The sequence below is a fragment of the Tympanuchus pallidicinctus genome, unplaced genomic scaffold, assembly GCF_026119805.1.
Source record: "Tympanuchus pallidicinctus isolate F22 unplaced genomic scaffold, pur_lepc_1.0 scaffold5, whole genome shotgun sequence".
In the NCBI taxonomy this organism is placed as follows: Eukaryota; Metazoa; Chordata; class Aves; order Galliformes; family Phasianidae; genus Tympanuchus; species Tympanuchus pallidicinctus.
In genome coordinates, this window is record NW_026294769.1 from 9,812,995 (window position 1) to 9,833,558 (window position 20,564).

A 20,564-nucleotide genomic window follows, 5' to 3' on the forward strand; every position below is an offset into this window, starting at 1 on the left:
TCCTCCACCTGCAGTACTTTTCTGTTGCTGGAATAGAACTGATACCGCAGTTAATGAGTAGGACACGAAAAGAAAAGGGGAAAGTATGGATTCCAGGTCATAGACATGTGTGAGGGTTTGATGCATAGAACAGAGTACCAGTTATGCCTTATCAAAGAAGTAGCAGGTAGAATTGCTTGCAACACTCTGTTTTATCTGTAGCTTGCACTTACGTAAACAGGAAGAGATCCTGGCTGCTTTTGTTGACAGCCTCATGTGCTGGGGTGGTTTATTTCAGTCTTTTTCATCTTGTTCTACCTTTGTAGCAATGTTATATATAATTTGCTAACACAGATGATGTTAAAGGTTCTCTCCTTCTCACCATAATACTTTCAATCCACTGCTTAAATGAATCAAATATTGTTGCAGCCTCATCTGTCTACTGCTTGAATAGCTGTGTTGTCTGCACTCAAAACTCTTGCTGGACTTTAAAGCTACTGTTAATCATCAACTAACATCAACAAAATGCTTCTGAATATTCTCAGAATAACAAATAAGCCATCCAAACAGAAAACGGCATGCACTCAAATTATTTGAAAAAACTTCAAGAGGAATTTTCTTTGCTATTGATTGCTAAGTATAAGCAAGAATTTGCATGGAATAATGTCACAAGCAAAAATTATATTATTGTGTTTACTTTCAAATATAGGCTAAGGGACATCTCTTTAAGATATGTATATGCCATGTGATGCAGTTAAGTACCTTCACTGCAATAAAAGGTGTACTCAAATGCCATTGAAAATCAATGGGAGTTAGGTACTTCTGTCCTTCAAATTCCCCAGCAACTTCAGTATGATCGGTTTTTCTCTGTTACTCCCTAAATACTTTGACAGCCAGGTCTTATTATATATCTCCCAGCAGAGAAGATTATGAGTTGAGATGTGAAGTTCTCTTTCAAATGAGATTTTAGCCCAGGCACTCAAAACCATGCTAGTACCACAGTTTCAGAAAACTTTGAAAGGTGTTTACATGTGAGAGGAGCCCACGTGAAGATGAAAACAAATCACTCATCCTACATATGCTTTTTCCCCAGCTGCCTACTCTCCTGTCTTTTAAAAGCTGTTCCTTCAAGCCTTCCTGTTTCCAAGGAAGTCCATTTTGTTTCTCCTTTCTCCCCTCTAACAGACTCTTTCACTCATTGCAAAGCAACTGCCTTCCCTTTGGCACTGTTCAGTTTTTTCCAGGGAAGTGTGACTCAGGCCCTCGTCCCTCTTCACGCCTTTCTGGGCATCCCAGCCTGAGTGCCATGCTGAGCCAACTACAGTGCCCTTCCTAAGGAAACCAGTGCTTGGATCTGAAAAAACAGACAAATTGTACTGTCACCCCTCTTCACCTTGATATGTCAGTTCTTTTTTTGTCCAAATACTTTTGCTTAAGTCAGCTTTTGTCGTGGCAAACACTCTTCATGACATAAATTTCAAAAATCCAGAGTGGAGCTCTCGTTAGACGTCAGACAGCACAAGAAACCCACAGTGTGCCTTGCTTTTGGTTGAGTTTTTCATAGTATGGGTAGGCCAGCAGGAAAATGAGGGCAGAGCTGCCAGTACAGGGACACTGATACAATCTACATTCCTTGCACACAAAAAAAAGGGCTTGGCTTAGACATCTCCAAATCGTACCAGTACAAAGACAATACTGGTGTACAGAGAGGGTACAAACAAAGTAAAACACAGAGCCTTATAAGGTGGTCTCCAACAGAACTGAAGTCAATTAATAAGTAAAGCTTTGATGATGTTAGAAGTGCCAATGAAAAACTGCTAGAATGAATTATTGTACAGGTAATTAATGCCTGTATGCATGTGTATAAGGACATGAATTTACCAGACACTATTTCTACAAAGACTGTATTGAGTAACTGAGAAACCTGTGCAAATGTAATGTTCTTGATTAGTGCATCTGAAAAGTTTGATTCCCAGCTAGTTTTGCCCCAGAAGTGATTTTGCCCACTATAACAAGAGAGGGACAGAACATTTCTTACAAAAGAAATAGAACATTTTACTGTTTTACTTTTTTCAGTTTGTCTCCAGGCTTTTTTTTTTTGCCCATTTTTCAGTCAGACGTGACAAAAGTCCTGAGTATTTCTGCTGGAGTGGTTCTCTTCCCTGCTCCTTCTCCTGCATCAGCAGAGCTCTTTTACAATAACTTTCTTTCGAAAAACAGGCCTGAAAAATGTGCTAAATCTGTGCATGAAGTGATTTTGTTCGCTAACTAGACCTATGAAACCTTTGTGAGAAGCCAGGAATAGGAATGTGGCCTCACCATGTATTGGCTCTTGTCCCCGAAGTGAGCATCCCTCCCAAAGCAAGCCCTCAGTGAGCAGTGCTGCAGGGACATCCTGAGTGGCCGCTCTGCTTTATGCATTGCTCAGGGGAGCTGTGCTACTCCAAGACACACTGCTGCAGGGCTTTAATGAAGTTTGAGATCAGTATCTCTGTCACTGCTTACAGCAAGTAATGAACTGTATCATTACCACTATCAACGTACCTCAGGCCATGTTAATTTGCACTTGGCAACTCATAACATGCACATTATAGTGTGGTTGTGCAGCTCCTTTTGTGTAGATACATTCTGAAGACTGGCATCAGAAATGCAAAAAAATGTGCTAGTACACAACTATATGTATAATCTAACTCTGTTCTTCTATTTATATAAGTTCATCAGACGTGCAAAGAAAACAATGCAATTTAACCTATACAACTGCAGTCACTAGAAATGAGCACAGATAAAGAGATCTCTACCATGCAAAGAGAGAATGATGGCAGAAGATCTTCTCTTTGCAGGGGCTGTGGTTTCCTTGGGACTGGGAGAAGGCTGGGCCTAGGTGCTTTGCTCCTGTTTGCCCTTTTTCTGGATGCTTCAGCCAAAGTTCCTCTTGACTTCAGTAGGAGTTAACCTACAAGCAAGGGGAATGCCCAAGAAAGGTTATGCTTTTAGAAAACATGATAAAACTTGTTGGATGCTTTGGAAAATGTGGCATTTTCACAAATCAGAGTCATCAGACAGAGGTCTGAATTCCTCTGCTTGCTGTCCTACTGCTTTGTCCTGAACTGCCTGTGTTGCTTCTGTAACAATAGCTCTGTCTTTCTCCTATGTATTTCTTGTATAGCAATAATGCCATCTTCTTTTACATTTGCTGCTAGCAGAACTACAAGTCAGCATCCTGTTTGCCTTCTTTATTGCAGCTGCATATGGGGCAGAAGGCTTTAGGGACTTTCATGCAATAATTCCCAAATCTTTTTCCCGTAAGTATACTGCAAGTTCAGCTCACTGAATTCAGAGCATTTCCATCTAGTTCCTACTTTTGTGATTTATTTGTGTTCCATTTCACCTCTCAGTAATGTTCATTTGTCCACTTATGCTCCCAAAGGGTTTAAGTAGTGTGATTTTTTTTGCTTTGTTCACATATGTTTTGCTTCAACTTAACATAAAGCCTACTTCAAAAGCCACCTTCTCCAAACTCCTAGCAGGTGAGGCATATGCAATTTATTTATATAACCAATTATTATGTTATGATGTACATATTTACATACAAATTACCATTCTTATCGTTAAGAGAAAGCACTTGTGTGATTTATGGAAAATCTCTCATACACTCAAGGTGAGTAGTTCTACTGCTGCTGTTCACCACAGTGAAAACAGCACTACAGGGCTATTCTGCTAATTCTGGAAAATATAGTAGAACACCTCTGATTAGCCACTTTTGCCATCTTTGTCAGTCATTGTTTTCTCTCTCTTTTTTCCTCCACACCTATAAATTATTTCCCTTTTTAGGACATAACTGTTAAAGGATACCTGCTGTTTCGGACATGCATTTTATCTATCTTACATATAATTTTGATTACAATTTATATATACATGTATATATATATATATATATATTTTTTTTTTTTTTAATTGAAAAAACATTCAACTGCCTACAGTGGCAGACTTTATAAAAGGCGTTCAGCCAAGCAGTGTTCAGAAAGGTGAACGCCTTTACTCCAAGCGTGTTTCCCAGCAGGGCTTTCCTTCAGACTCTGTCGTCAGGCACATCCCTGCTGTTGCAGGGAGGTTGCAGTGGGTCACAGGGAAAAGTAGAGCAAACATTTCATTTTCAAGTGAACGTTAGGATCTTTCAACCTTTGATGTAATTAGTGCCCATAGCTTAATTATGTCATTGCTACTGCAGCACATAGGATGCAGTAATAAAGCTCCCGTGTAGTCACTATTGCACAAAAAAGACCTGGCTCTCTATGGGGTGAAGCAGACCCCTTACATACTTAGCTAGCCACTACAGTAAATAATCTGCTTGTGGGTTCCAGAGAAGAACTGGGTTTTTCACTGAAAGGAAATAAAGATCGTTTGGAGACGAATGAAGAACTGTTTTTCCACTGAAGTCATCAGATCAGAAAACAAGGAATTAACTGTAAAGATAGTTTACTCTACCAAAAAAAAAAAAAAAAAAAAAAAAGATAACACGGTCTTGTAGAGAGAAGAGGAATGAATAGTACTGTGAACTGATCTGAACCATGGCTCGTTTCTGTAACATTTAGGCTTGAGACAGATGTAGTCTACCAACCTATAAGCTGTCACATGTAGTCGGACTATGCCAAATTCACACCTGCATTTTTCTTCTAGTTGCAAGCAATTGTCATCTACAGGATTATAATACAGAGAAGTTGCCCAAAAAAGTCAGAACGTTCTCCCACCCATCTTTGTTGATTTCACTGGTCTTAATACAAGCTCATAGTTGTAGATATCCTTTCCTCTTGCTTTGTGACCCTAAAACACAATTATTTCTCCTATGATTTCCTGTGATGCCATCCTTGCTCTTGATTTTTTCCTTCCATCTTTCTTCACTTTTTTTTAATTTAATCAATGTTTGTTCTCTTTGATCAATGGGGACATTGTCCTCACTTATCCTATAAAACCACAAAACAAATATCTGAATTCAATACAATGCTCAGGACCATTCTGCCAAGTGGAGACTGTTGTGTTTTCAATTGTCTTTGATGTGTTGTTTATTTTCATAGTTCTTCAGGACAAATCCATGAATAGCTGTTCAGTTATTAATTTAATTTCTCAATTGTCAGAATAATATCATAAATGCAAAAATCTCAAAGTGACCTAGGAACAGGCTTGTAGTGTCATTTGGGTTCCCAGTTCCCTGGATGCCTTGTATTTGTCTTACTGATGTTAACTGTTCATTGCTCCACGTGTTGTAAACTCATCGCATGGCACATAGAACTGTAGTTGTGTTTGTAGCTTTTGTTATTTGGATATATTGTACATTCTATGTGTAGAAGTTAACTCCTTTGATGTGACTGTTTCTTGGCCACTATATTTATTCTGCAATGAAACTGAGTGGCATCCTCTATTGTTTTTTTCAGCCGGTAATATTAAAATAGAGACTCAGAGTGATGAAGAGAATGGGCGTGCCTGTGAAATGAATGGGGAAGAATGTGCGGAGGATTTACGAATGCTTGATACCTCTGGAGACAAAATGAATGGCTCACACAATGGCCCAGGCAGCAAGGCTATGTCAGGAGTTGGAGGCATTCGACTTCCTAACGGAAAGCTAAAATGTGATATCTGTGGGATAATTTGCATCGGTCCCAATGTGCTCATGGTTCACAAACGAAGCCACACTGGTAAGGCCTGGCATAGTTTTTTCTTTAGTTGACAAGAGTCGGACGCATATTAGGATCTAAGTCTTCTTTTCTGACTATCATGCACATGTTCCCTCTTGTAAGACAATGCAGCATCGGTGGGCATTTGGAACTTGGTTGTTTTGTTATTGCATTTTGGACAGCACAGAAATTGAAATTTCTCCTTGATGAAATTCCAGCTATTGGGTTAGAAATTGGGAAAAACAAACAAACAGGCAAACCACAGTTTGCCAGAGTAATAGAAAATAGGCACAATTTCATTTATTCCAGTCAACAGTTGTACATTATGCTGATACCAAAATTCATGCCTGAACGAATGTGTAGTTTGGCTTGAAGCTACATGAAAATTTCAAGTTTCAAAAAAACACAAACTCTTGTTTAATTGCTAGTTCATTATGGATCAGAGATTATAAAAGTGATTGGAAAAATGAATAAGTAACTTAAAGTTTTAAGGGAATTGTAGCATTAGGAAATAAGGGGTTAGTTTTATGTCAAGCGTTCCATAAAGTAAAAGCAAGCATTGTCACTGGTTAGATTTGGACTAAAAGGTTTCCACTGGGTTGCTAAAAGAGACATGCAAAGAGGTTGTGCTCCGTGGTGATGGCTTTTCATTGTCAAAGTACTGTGAATCTTGCCTCAATTTTCCAATTCTAAATAGTTTCAAAGATCACAAAATATGAAGAGGCTGAAACAAATGAAGACCAGGGTGACTCTCGTCTTACCTGAGTTTAGCTATTTAAAAATTTGGGTTCTAATCTAAATTCTGAGGACATCTACAGCTAAAAGAGAAGAGCTGAACTGTACTGTTATGATGTAAAAGTTACTTTGAAAACAAATATTCAGCAGTTTTGTGTATTCAGATGGCAGGAAAGAACAGATATCTCTATTGGGAAAGCCGTATCTAGTTCCTAGAAGAGGGCTGCAACATACCTCCTAGATATAACAAAAATGCTCTCTTAACATTGAATTTCAGTGGGATCCTTTGAAAGTTGACAAAATGTGTATGGAAAATGACTTGAACCTGAGGCCTTTCAAACAGACCTGCTATATTTTTGGTACAGTTTTGTAGTAGTTTAAATAAAATGTTGCAAAGCAGTTGTGAGGCAGAAGGCTTTGTATCTGCTCAAGGCAAAGTAAGTTCTGGAGGAACGGAGGAGCAGGTCTATTCAGTGCAGGCAGAGCAGAAAATCAGTTCATAGCTTGATAAAAAGATGACAAAATGAGAACAACAAACAGATGAACAGCATATATTATGTGTAGACACGTGTACATATGCGGAAATGGGAATGGGAAAAAAAAGGCCAAACTGCACTTATCCCGGTAGTGAAAACCTGAAGGAAAGCATGTTCTGTGATGTCGTGATGGTCAGCAAGAATGTTTGTCCACAAAGTATTCTGAACAGGTTATCCTTTGGGTGACAGCAAGTACCTCTGAGTGATGTGCAGTGCTGCTAGCTGAGCAGCACAGCCATGGCTAGCACTCTGCCTGCTGTAGCTGAGGAGCAGCTTCTTGGGGCTCCCAAACACCAGACACCATGTTTCACCAAGGCTGAGCAGCTTCAACAAGAGATGGTTTTACACCAAGGCTGAGCAGCCTCAGCCTATTTTTTGCACATTGTGGCAGACGTGTCTCAGTGGGATGATCCAGGTTGCCTTCCCCCTGCCAGCCTCTCCAGGGGACCTGTCCTTGCTCCTGAAACAAGACTTCAGCTTCCAAAGCACCATGCCTGGCCCAGCAATCCATGCATGTGCCATATGGCCCAGGCAGTGCCTTGCAGGCCCTACCAGCCTGTAAGTGTGGGGCCACTGGATCGTCTCGACCCCATGCAGCACCCGTCCCTTGCCAATAGGATCCTCTTAGTCAGGAAATGTGGTTAAAACCCAGAGAGCAAACACCTCTTTGTTCAACAGCACCTCCTTCTTTTATCAGCAATTAAGCTAAGGGTTATGAAGTTGAATCCCTGAATCTTTCCATGGCAATAAAGCCTTTTCCTTCACTCCCGCCTCGCTCTCAGGCTGTACTGCAAGCAGCTCTGAGAGGATCTATGCTTTTGAAGGAAGCGGAGGCTCAGAGCTGGCAGTTTAAATTAAAGGGACATCATGAGGTGACTGCTTTTCCTTTCAGTTGTGCTGAGAAAATTAATGTAGAAATGGGATACACTATTGCAGACACTTAACTGTCTACTCTGAAGCCCATTTCAATACATGCCTGATGAAGGAATAAGCCTCACAAATGAATTACTTTGCTGCTAATTCATGTAAAACCTGCATATGCAGTGAGGCTTCCTTAAATAAATATTTGATAAGTGAACAAAACTCTAGCACACTGAAGTGCCAAAATAAAATGACTGCCTGACCTGATAAAAGCCATAATTACTTTTAATGAATACACCTGCCAAGTGCAGATATGCAGAGCAGCACCTGATATGTCTGCCCCTTCTCCCTGCCAGCAGCTGGAAGATGCTGGCTGCTTCCCAAGGCCTGACCTGTTGCTCCCAGCTGCAGGGCACACCCTGCTCACACACGTCCAACTCCATTGCTCATCTGGCCCAACTCTTCAATGTGCATGTTCCCCGGCCTGATGCTGCTTCTGCGATAAGTGTTTAGGGAAAAGGAGAGAGAAAACCCTTCCAGCCTCCTCCCATCACCTCAGCCTGTACCATATGTGTCATCTGTGTGCCTACTTGGACATATTTGTGTGTGCATATGTATCACAGAATCACAAAATCACAGAATTGTAGGGGTTGGAAGGGACCTCCAGAGATCATCGAGTCCAACCCCCGTATATGTATGTATATTCCATCTTCATACACACACTCCTGTGGCATGAGTCACCAGTTAGTTCAGTTATGTCTTATTAGCTGGATCTGAATGTCTCAAATGTATTTAGAAAGTGAAAGCCCCCTGAAGAATCGGTGTTTCTGAGCATTTGAGGAAGGAGGGCTATATGCAACTCTGAATGATTTTGCCATTATGATGCTTAAGAAATGAGATAGATTTCAATCAAGATGAGAAGTATTCTTCACTGAATAAGCAGTCCAGAGTTTCACTAAAGCTTGCAACCAACACATTGGTGGCTGATTCAGCTCTGGGCTCCATTTTCATTTTTGCTCAAGGGGCAAAATTTGGGCCCCTCTCCCTCCATAGCTGCATGTCCAGATGTGAAATCCACCAAATGCAGATAAAGTGCTGTTCAGCAGGGCAAGAAAATAGCACACAAAGCTGGCAGGAGATGCATTATGCATTGTTAACTTCGTCCTCTCCCTTCCTCATTCTGGGATATCTCTACAACCAGTCGCCTTCCATCAAAGACTGGCTGGGAGCTCAGCTCCATGTAGTTTCAGAGAATTTCAGTGAGGATGCTGTTTCACAGCAGCACAAGTCTAGGATCCCCTACATTTCATTCCATTTTGAAGAAAAGCTTGGTATGCAGCAGTCTCACCCAACGTGCTCCATCTGCCTGTCTTCTCCACCCACAGTGTGAGATTTGTCCTGTAATTAAGAGAGCTGTATGCTGGACATATATTTCATTCTTACTTCAGGCACATCTCCTGGAGTACTTCTGTGATCCTTGTTCTCTCCTCTTAACACTTCTCTGATATTATTTTCTATTAAAAATAAAAGAAATGAATGGTAGAAAGAGTTGCCTAGTAAGAATTAGCCATTGCTTCTGAACGTGTCCCTCATTTCAAATTGTCTTCTTGATTTCTGTTTGGTCATGTTCTGAAAAATATCTGCCACACCGAGTAACTGCTGAGAGGTGGAGCACACCCTTACCCATTTTCATTTTTCCCTAACTTCTGTACATGGCTTATTAAGTATAGAGAACATACCTGCAGGCCGCTCCAGATGAACCAACTGTGAATGTCATTTAGATGAATCCATTTACCTGCTGGACAAAGCCAGTGACCTCATTGGGCTGGACAAGGAATGGGGCTGTTTGACTAGTGAAAGTATTTTGCCATAAAGAAGGCTAATCTCTCTGTTGGCTGCTTGCTAAAATTGCCAGCCCTGATCATAATTGGTAGCTGTTTGTGTTGGGACTGTGCTGCTATCTAATTGCTTTCCAGCTTTTCTTTTCTGTTATCCAAAAGTAAAGAGCTGTCATGCTGCACGTGTATGGGCATAATGGTAGATCCTAGATGTCCAGAATAAAACATGATGGTTAAGTGAGACAGAAGGAAGGAACTGTTTAACTTGTATTTATTTTGTGCATAGTTTGACTTCAGCACTGAAATTTTATAGTCAGTATTATTGCTGTATTTTTAAAAAATGACATGTCATCTCTCAGCTTTTTCTAATATCATTGATGAATTATAATTTCTAAAGCTAATTACATTTATGCCAAAGAAAAATAGAATTCAGCAAATGATTTTCTAAGGCTGGTTTTACTCAGGCAAAGACTACATCATAAGAGAAGTGGGCATGCAAGAGCAGATCCTAGTAATGGAGTGCTCTCATGTTTAAATTTTCCTGTATTGCTGTCCTGTACTGCTGGAAACATAAGAGACTGTATTTCCCGCTGACTTAAGGCCTTGTCTAGCTGAAATCAACTGTCAAAAGCCAAGGGAATAAAATCACTCTAAAACAGCATTAAAAAGCAAACAGCAGCCATGTAATTTTTTTTGCAAAGGCAACCTATTTTGCAGGCACCCATTTAGACAAATCAAGTCTGTGACTACGCATTTTTCCCTGTGCCTTTCCCAGGCATGGCCTAGGAGAGCCCACTTCTACGACTTCTCTGCCAAAAGAGAAGCTGGGAGTCTCGTGTGGAAGTGCAGGGCTTTTTCTGCACTGTTTCAACTTACGTGATTTTACTCTCTCTCTTTCTCTCTCTCTGTCTCTTTCCTGATTTGGCTGCTTAGGGACAGACAGGTAATGGAGAAGAAATTGAAAGGGAAAATACAGGGAAAATGTAAATGAAAAGAAGTTATTATAACTGTTATAATGAAGTGCCTTTCATTTAAATATAAGAATGTAACGCTGAAATGAACTTGTGATCCTGAAATGCATTTTTAATGAGTTTCCTTTTTATTTTGCTGCTTCAGTGGCATATTTTAAAGACCCTTTGAAAAAAGCCACATTAAAAACCCCACCAAATGCCACAACATGCAAAATTGGATATTGGTTTATTCCAAAACTGCTGATCAGGAAGAGTGGCTCTTCAACACAAAATGTTGCAGTCACTTTATTTAAATGAGTTTGAATTTGCATTGTGATGTGCCATTCTGATTTAGAAAAAAAAAAATTAGATTTTCAGATCAAATTGACCCAGCCAGTGAAGCATTAAGAAACTGGCAGGTTTAGTCTGAAAGCCTCATGTTATATCAAACCTGCAGCCGGTGGAAGTCACAGAGCAGCAGGGAGAAAACAACTTTTTTTCACTGAAATCTTTCTCTTGTTCCTGCGCAAGATTTTTTGTTCTCACACATTTCCTCCTTCTCCCCTCAGGAGAACGCCCCTTCCAGTGCAATCAGTGCGGAGCCTCCTTTACGCAGAAGGGCAACCTCCTGCGCCACATCAAGTTGCACTCGGGTGAAAAGCCCTTCAAATGCCACCTCTGTAACTACGCCTGTCGGCGCAGGGATGCCCTCACAGGCCACCTGCGGACTCACTCGGGTAAGTGAGGGTATGGGCTTGCCTTACGGTGCTCCTGAACCACAGAGTGTGTATGGGGGTGTTGATGGCCCCAGTCATAGAATCATAGAATTGCTCAGGTTGGAAAAGACCTTAAAGATCATCGAGTCCAACCACGACCTAACCATACTACCCTAATGCTAACAACCCTCTGCTAAATCACGTCCCTGAGCACCACATCCAAACGGTTTTTAAACACATCCAGAGATGGTGACTCAACCACCTCCTTGGGGAGTCTATTCCAGTGCTTAGCCACCCTTTCTGCAAAGAAGTTTTTCCTGATGAATTGTGAGAGGTCTTCTTACGCAGGGAAGGTCAGTGGTTGTGCGTCAGCATCAGCCAAGCAGCGAGCCAGCTGCACTGCTGTAGCTGCACAGAAATGACTGAACTCTGCTTGCAGTCATGGTCCTTCCCCAGAAATGTTTTTTTCTCATAATTCTTGGCCAATTAGAAATTTCTGTATTAGGGTTTCATCTCACACTGCATGTGAGTAATCCATTTCATGGAACGACTAATTCAAAGCTGCTGAAATTTTACGGTTTGGATGACATTTGTCTGCATACACAGATAACAAAGGGTCTGAACACAGTGGGCTTCAAGTCATGAAGTCTCAAAAACATTCCGTCTGGTAGTCATTACTGGTGTAAGGGGTGAACAACCTACTACACCTACAACATTTAGCAGCAGTTATTTGTTGCACTTGGTTATTATATATATTATATATCTTTGGTTATTACAAAAACATTGAAAGAAGAAGGGGGAGAAAGAGGGAGAAGGAGAGAGATAAGAATCTTCCAGAAAAGAGGACTCCGCTAGAAATTTTTAGTGTTTCTCTTAACAGTAACAGTAAGATCTGAATAGATATTCTTCGAATAGATGCATTTTTCCAATATTATTAACCTCGGTGTTTAACAAAAGCCATAGTCACATACTTCCATGAAGCAAAACCAACCCAGCAACAATAAATCACATTAAAAAGAAGAGTGTAGTCTCACCTAGTTTCCCAAGCTAGGATAGGAGACCTCCAAGAAGCATGGCTGTAACTGACACTAGCAAATTTACATGTGAAAGTTGGCTTTAGAGCTGTAGTTTCGAGCTGTGTAAGGGAAGCTCTCAAAGCAGAATTTCTGTGTTATACAAAACTAAGGAAAATCTTCTAGCACACATTAAATGATAGGAACCCAATGGTTGCTTCCAGATATCCAAAATAGTTTCTGCTTGTTCTGTGCAGTTTCATCCTGAGTCAGGAAAAGTACATGTTTAAATTTTCTAATTTGCCTCCCTCCCCCTTCCTGATTTTAGTGACTGTGCACTTTTAATCCTTTCATATATACACTACACCTTAACTCTTTCAGCAAATGCTTAGGATTCCACAGCAAAAAGACAAAGCATAAAATGAAGATATTTATTGGTTCCCGTCATTAGCAAATTGACACAAATACATTAAAAAACAAATTTGATGCCTGAGTCTGATTTCCACCTAAGAATTTGTATACAAAATTCAAAAGCTTAGCTGCGTAACCATCTAAAGCCATGACAGATTTTTCAAGCTAAGACAGAAAATACAGGCCCCAAGGTCCACATGACTATGAAATTCCTGGAATTGCTTGAATCTGGATGGGTGAAAAACAGAACATTTTTTTTTATGCCCTTTGTTTGAATTTCCCGGAGTAGAGAGCAAGAAAACATGTGAAATCTAACATTGTTCTAAAAGAGCTGAGCTGATTCTTGTTCCAGCAGAACTGACATCCAGTCATGGGCAGGTGCGTGCCCACAAAAACAGTGCTCATTGCAGGTCTTCCTCATGCACAGCCTCTATTGGAACCAGGCTTTAAATTAACTTTACTCAGATCTTTGAAAGTGTCTCAGTTTCTAACTTTTGTAGATGTCATTTGTGAAGATTCACTGTTACAGTCCTTATCTGATGTGAATAATCTGAAATAAGTTTGCAGCACCCACAGCACTGGCCTGCTGATGCAAAGATGTGCAGCTAGTTTTCCATTATTATTCTTAAATACGGAAAAAATAATTATCCATTTCAGTTAATGAGATACTTTTGCAGTACTTTTGTGCTTTTTTTTTTTTTCCTGTTATTCTTACCGTTATTAATATGGTGTTGCATCCCTCATGTGAATATCTCATTTTGTTTTCTCCAGTTGGCAAACCCCATAAGTGTGGATACTGTGGTCGCAGCTATAAGCAGCGCAGCTCTTTGGAAGAACATAAAGAACGCTGTCATAACTACCTGCAAACCATGAGTATCTCAAGCAACCTTTATTCAGGTAATAAAAGTACCCATTTGGGGATTAGCACTGTTCAGTCATGTACTCAGAAAAAGGATTTCAGAAGGAACAGCTGTACCACTTGTGGCATCTTTTCTGTTGGAGAGGCAGAGTGTGATGCATATACACACATATCACCATCTGTGTGATACTGCATCTGGATTTATTCTATATTTGATAAATGTTCGGCTTTTCTCATTTTGTTCAGCACAAATAAAAAGCCAAAGTGAAAGTCAGGTACCTAATAAACATTTGCCAGACCTGGAATATTTCAGTTCGCTATCTCAATACCAAACATAATTTCATCACTTCTTGGTTTTGCTTGGAGTCCTGTTTTGTCAGTACTCTTGTGGATGTGTTCTTAATGAGTTAGTATTAGTGGTTTAGGTATGGCTCCAGAATCTCCCGCAGTGCTTATCTCCTGCCCATCCCAGGTACAGCTTGATGGGCTTACTTGACCTCTGTCACCAATGCGTACATCAAGAATGAATCATATCTGTCATTGATCATCTGTCATATCTGTCTTTGATTTGACTCTTCCAAACAAGAGTGCAGGAAGCCAGAGGGATTTAACTTAGCCCGTCTGAGTCCAGAAAGGATAACAATTTATTAGCAGCCTTCTTTTAAAACTTTTCCATTTCCATCCAATTTTAAAAGAAACTCTTGTACTTCTCTCTCAGTCTTACCATGAAGCCCATCTCTTAGTGAGCACAGAGTATATAAAACTATACTCAGAAATAGAATAAAAAGATGTTGGGGATTGGATTATTTTAACAAAGATACTAAAGATCTGTACAAGATTGATGGCAGAAAGAAGTCACATGCAATTTTAAATAGAGAATATAAAACTCAGCATCCGTGGTGGAGCTTCAGGTTATAGCCTATCGAGTAAGTTACATTTCTTGCACACCTTTTTCATCTCATCAGCATATATTATTCAGTTTGTCAAATGACAAAATGGAAGGTTCCCTCTGACTTTGAAATGATGCCTCATTTAATACCTTATATCTGGACAGAACCTGAATATGTTTTTACATGCTATCAAATAATGTAAAGTATATGCACATAATGATAACAGCAAATGCAGCTGAGATACTTCTGGGAGACAGCATATTAGAGCAGTGTTCCTTCTAATTTTGTTGAGGGGCTGGAGCATGTATAAATAGAAAAGCTCAAAGTAATAATACACAGTAGGCAGAATACTTAACCACAAAGAAGTGATAGGATTTAAAAGGAAATTTTCTTCCTTAAGATTCACATTTTTTGTATCTGGCATTGGATTTGAAATGCTGGCATGCAACACGTGAAAATCGACATGAATGAAAAGCTGCACTAATATTAAATACTTAAGTAAAAATGTGCATATGAAACTGATGTGTGGAATCAGAAACTATAATGAAAAACAGTATCATTTCAGAGATAAGTAGATGTTTTTTATATAGCAAATCACAACAGAAAAGATTTTTCAGTAATTTAGGACTGAATATCAGATATCTCATTGGGATGAATACTTGGGGTATTGATAGACACTTTGGAAAGATGCTTTCCTACCACATTCTGAAAGCATCACAAAAATCCATCTTAGATATAATAGGGGTACTCTTGCAATTTAGAAGAAAAGTACAGGATTAACTTCTGGCTTTCGCCCTTGTGTTCTCCCATAGATTTCACTCTTAACAATTGAATTAAAATTATTAGCACTCACTCAGATAATAAATCAGTTCTTTATTTTTCCAAACTTAAAACTTTCCAGTACTTTTCCCAGTATTTTTCATTATAAAAAAGTTCTTTTATCTCACTGCGAACAGGGTAGTCCTGGGTATACTTTGCAGTCTTTACATTTTTTCCGTTATAAACTCAAGGTTGAAAACATGCATTGAAACAGTTCAGAATGAGCGCCTGTCCTCCTGGGATTTTTCATACATTCTTCTTTATAAATAGAAAATGAAGCAGTTATATTATCAATGTTCTACTGGTATGTCAGGGCATGATATGGAGCTCTTAAAGCCTTTTCTTTTTTGCATAATCAAAAATATCTTCTAAGGCATCTGATTTGATACTCTGCTACAGATGACTTTTAACAGCATTTTTTAAATACGTCATGCAGAAAAAATAAGTCAGTTGAAAAGATCTAAACTAATAAAAGCTTTCCATCAACTTGTAAATCTTATAAATGCTATCGGCAAATCATTTGTGCAAGGGAAAGATCCAGCAAAAAGGAGTAAGTAGGGTGGCAAGAAATTGTATTTATATTTTAATAGTTTTTTGCTTTGTTTAAAAGAAAGAGTGTCAGCATGAAATTAGGAATATTCTGAATCTAATGGCAAAATTCTTACTTTAGAGGACTGGAATTTCACTGGTCATGTGAAGTTCTTCTGTTAGAGATATTAACTGGATTTTTGCAGTTGAGTTGAGTGGAAGCATGCAGAAATCTTATCAGGCCTATGTAAAAACACAGAATCATAGAATGGCTTGGTTTGGAAGACACTCCAGAAACCATCACATTCTAATCCCTGTGCCATTAGCAGGGCTGCTGCCCACCAGTTCAGCTGCCCAGGGCCCCATCCAACCTTCCCTAGAGCACCTCGAAGGATGGGGCACCACAGCTCCTCTGGGCAGCTGTGCCACTTTCACAGTAAAGAATTTCCACATCTTATCTATTCTAAACCTGACCTCTTTTAGTTTAAAGTGATTCCCCATTGCCCTGTCACTACACTCTCTGATAAAGGGTCCCTTTCCAGATCTATTGTGAGCTCCTTTTAGGTTTGGAAGGCTGCAGTGAATTCTCCCCACAGCCTTCTCTTCTTCAGGCTGAACAAGCGCAGCTCCCTCAACCTCTCTTCACAGGAGAGGTTCACCAACCCTCTGACCATCTTTGTGTTTCTCCTCTGGACTCAATCCACTTGTAGATTTTCACTTGGAAAGATAATTTTTGATTTTCACAGGCAGCAAACAATAGCAAAATATTTATCAGATTGCAGAGAAATTTCCCGGGGGTTCAGTTGCAAAGGCTGGAAATCAGTGTTTAATTCAACTTTATCTATCTATCTATCGATGTATCTATCTATCTATCTATCTATCTATCTATCTATCCATCTATCTATTTATTTAATGTCTAAGTTTTAAAAATTATAATATGGAAAGATTGAGTGAAATTGAAGACATAATTTACACACTCTCAAAATATCAAAAGTGGACTCTTGTAATATCTAAATATTATAAATAATACACACATTTCTCAATTCTGTCATCTTTATAACTACATAGGTCACTCTTAAAGTAATATGTTCTATTTATTTGCATGGAAAATACAACAAAGAGTGCAACACCATTTGATAGAACAAATTATCAGCTACATAACACCACTAATCTATTTAGTCAACACCATTAGCTATTTATTTTTGCCAGCCATGGACAAGTGCCTTCATGCTACCTCATAAAATTGTGCACTAGAAGAGATGACCCACTGTCACCATGGCCACAGCTGAAATGCACCACCCACCACCTCACGGTGCTCACATCCACTGTTTGTTCTCCCTAAACATTCAGCAAGCATCCATGAATGTCAGTGTGTGCCATTTTTTCCACCTCAAGGAACTCACTGCTTGTAATTCGTATGCGCCTCCATGTCATACACAATTTGTCAGACTGCCCCTCTCTGCCATCTGTCACATGGAAATAAAATGGACTGGAATATTGGTGGGAACATCCAACCTCTACTGCCATACCACCACCATCTGCCTCTGACGTTGTAGAACATTGTAATAAAACAGGAGGCATTACTTTGAGATCTTTTTTTTTGTTTGTTTCCTCTGCTAAACTGTCTGCTTTAAGCATTCTCTGTAAGATCCTTCAGAGTTGTACTTACAAGCATTGGCCAGCCCAAGAAGCTAGCACATGCTGGTGACTAGATACCATCAATGCCCTCCAGTATCCTGCATCCTCACAACAAAATTCTGATCTGTCAGTCACAATCTTATTGCATCTTTATGGCATCATTATATGTCTCTGTAATATGTTCTGCTGCACCAGCAAATCAAGAACCACTTATATGCTCTTCTACTTGGTAACATGTCATCTTGGACACTTTACTTGCTTTTTCCAATTATGCAGTAGAGCCTGACATTGCATATTTCAGAGGCAATGAAACTTCCACACTCTTGCTTCTATGGCAGTGCTGTGTTGCCAAAATAACACTGCATTTTCCTGAATATTAAAAAGCACCCAGGCACCAGAGTAATGGGTCCTGTGAACCTTTCTCAGAGCTAAGTAGAATAAATCCCAGTGATGAAGTCTCAGCAAGCAGAAAAGGTGAAAGGTAGCAGAGTGCTGCACCTATTTGAAAAAGCATGCAGAATCCAAGTCTAAAGTATTTTGCTTCTCCCTTTAATTCTGACTCACAACTTCAGGAAAAAAGAAATATCCCAGTAGCAGATAAAAATAAAATTAACCCTTTTCCTACTTTTCTGGAGAAATAAGAAATAAGAAAAAAGAAAAGCTGAGATCTCATTCTGTATTGTGTTTTCCTTGGATGCTGGAAGACAGAAACAACACCTTTGCATATATTTTTTATACCCTTTATTTTGAAAGTTTCCTCATAAAAACACTGAAGAGAAAGGTAGCTAAAGTGAAATAGTCTCCCTGTTCTAGAGCTGCACAGCTAAGCTCCTTCCTAATCCTGCAGTGTCTTTAGCCACTGCACAAGGCTGGAAAACAGGCCTGACTATCAGACATCGATGCTCCACTGTAGATGTAGCCTTACTGATTTAGCTAAAATTGTGACTTACATTCAAAAATTGCATCAGAGAAGTATAATGATAGATACGGGGTGAAAGGAAGATGTATGTTTGGGGGATGTTGGTGTAGTTTGCAACTATGTTTTCCACTACTGGAGTTGAGAAATTTGTCCATTATTCCTGCTAAAGAAGCAACAATCACATAGGCTGTGACAGGTGGGGTGACAGCAATAGGATGAAAAGATGAACTGCTTCATATCCATTATAAATCTATTATTATTATTCAGTTCTATGATTCTATGCAGAGGGCTGTTAGGGTAGTATGGTTAGATTGCAGTTGGACTTGATGATCTTTAAGGTCTTTTCCAACCCGAGCAATTCTGTGCTTCTAGGATAATATTAGGACCTCATTCACCTGTGGCCATGCAGACTGGGTGTAGAACAAGGGTGGAATGATTATGCTACATACAAGCAGATGCCTTGTAATTACAGTCTCTTTTCTGTATCCTAAATGAGGTTGAAGGAAACATGAACATGTGTATAGATGAGTCAGTGTAAGGGGATTTGTTACGAAGAGTGAGAATGGACCTCTGCCTGCAGTGGTGAGCTCCTTGTTCCAACTGGTTAAGAGCTTAAAGACATTAGCTAAGAAACACTAAACTGAAGACAGTGGTTCCATTAAAATGGAACAAGTGTGCCTAATCCTTCTGATGTCATTTGATTTCAGTCATAAAAGAGGAAACTAACCAGAGTGAAATGGCTGAAGACCTGTGCAAGATAGGGTCAGAAAGATCCCTCGTGCTGGATAGACTAGCAAGTAACGTCGCCAAACGTAAGAGCTCTATGCCTCAGAAATTTGTTGGTAAGAGTTAAAAGTTTGCTGTCTCCTAAAAAATAAAACAAAATTAAAAAACAAACAAACAAACAAACAACAAAACCCTCACAAGATTTTCACTTTTGCTTTATGATTTTGTTTTACTAAATTAGCAATATTTATCTGTATACCAGCAGATATGGCAAAATGTTGGGGGAAAAAAAACCAAAACACTACCAAACTTCTAAATTATATATTTCTACAGGTTTAATTTTACACATCTGGAGATCTATTTTAAGTCTCCTAATCTGCTTCTTAATGCTTATGAACCAGATCTTCCCAAAATCAACACAGGTTCCTGAAGCTGCCTTGAGAACCTGAAAATGGTCTAAGAAATAGAATTTCCTACTGGGAAAGTATTTGACCATACTTTCATGATTATTTTATTAACTTCTTAAATGATCTCCAGATCAGGGCATATTGGTATATGTGGATTAATTTGTGAATTGTTCAACCTTTAAAAAGTCTGTACAATTTTATGGCCCAAAATGATAATGAAAATAAATGTATATAGTTCTGAGAATACCTAAACGAAAATATGTTTGTGTATATTCTAAGAGTAGTGCAAAAATGTCATGGCCATTTGCACCTAGTAGTTGTGTTAACAGTGAAAACGTGGAGGCTACACCTGTTTTATTCTTATAAGCCTTGTAGCAATTAATGGTTAGATCAGGTCTTTAACAGTCAAACCCACAGACAATATCAGCCATGCTGGGTTAGTATTAAATGAATAACAAGATGGGGGATCAGACAACAGCATACACTCTTTTGATTTACTTGCAGATCTACTTTTGATTTTCTTGTAATTTTCTGGACATTTATATATAATGTTCTTCTGTAGTAGACAGAGAAAACTGAAGTCTTTGGGAAAAAAAAAAAAAAACGTTAAGGTCTTCAGTCAAAAGTCAAGGCCTAGTCAAGTCAAAGCTAGACAAGTTTATGGGACAGAAATTCAAAATCTACATCCTTCAAAGAGGACACAAGGATAAATGGAAACTTAGTTTTTCCGAGACAAGAGAAGGAGAATTTCAGCTATGGCTGGAACAAAAAATAGCAGTGGAAGGCCAGCATGTCCAAAATCAACTTTGTAGGAGGTGGTCAAGGATAAGAAATGATTATGCTTACATAGGGAAGGACAAATGAAGTAGCAGAGGTAGTTACCAAAATTATATCCACTGTGTGCGGCAAACCAGATTCGTTCAGACACCCTCATTGCTGATTGTATTAGGCAAAAATACTAATCCTGTGAAAGCTCCAGGAAGACCAGAAGTGTTAAAATTTCAAAGGTATTAGCAAGAATCCTACGTGCAATATATCAGTGGGTGTGGACTGTTTCTTTCATTCTCTTT

At 39.2% G+C, this 20,564-nt stretch overlaps 1 protein-coding gene across 10 annotated transcripts in view; it reads left to right on the forward strand.

The window, feature by feature from the left end:
* IKZF1 (IKAROS family zinc finger 1) overlaps window positions 1-20,564 on the forward strand; it is a 71,495-nt gene that overhangs the window by 46,187 nt on the left and 4,744 nt on the right. For 5 of the 10 annotated variants that reach the window (XM_052703516.1, XM_052703520.1, XM_052703519.1 and 2 more), the window contains 4 exons: window positions 5,409-5,669; window positions 11,138-11,305; window positions 13,480-13,605; window positions 19,069-19,203. In XM_052703516.1, coding sequence (XP_052559476.1) covers window positions 5,409-5,669; window positions 11,138-11,305; window positions 13,480-13,605; window positions 19,069-19,203 — 690 coding nt within the window. The remainder of the gene's footprint in view (window positions 1-5,408; window positions 5,670-11,137; window positions 11,306-13,479; window positions 13,606-19,068; window positions 19,204-20,564) is intronic. The other 5 variants (XM_052703518.1, XM_052703524.1, XM_052703523.1 and 2 more) reach the window with 5 other exon arrangements.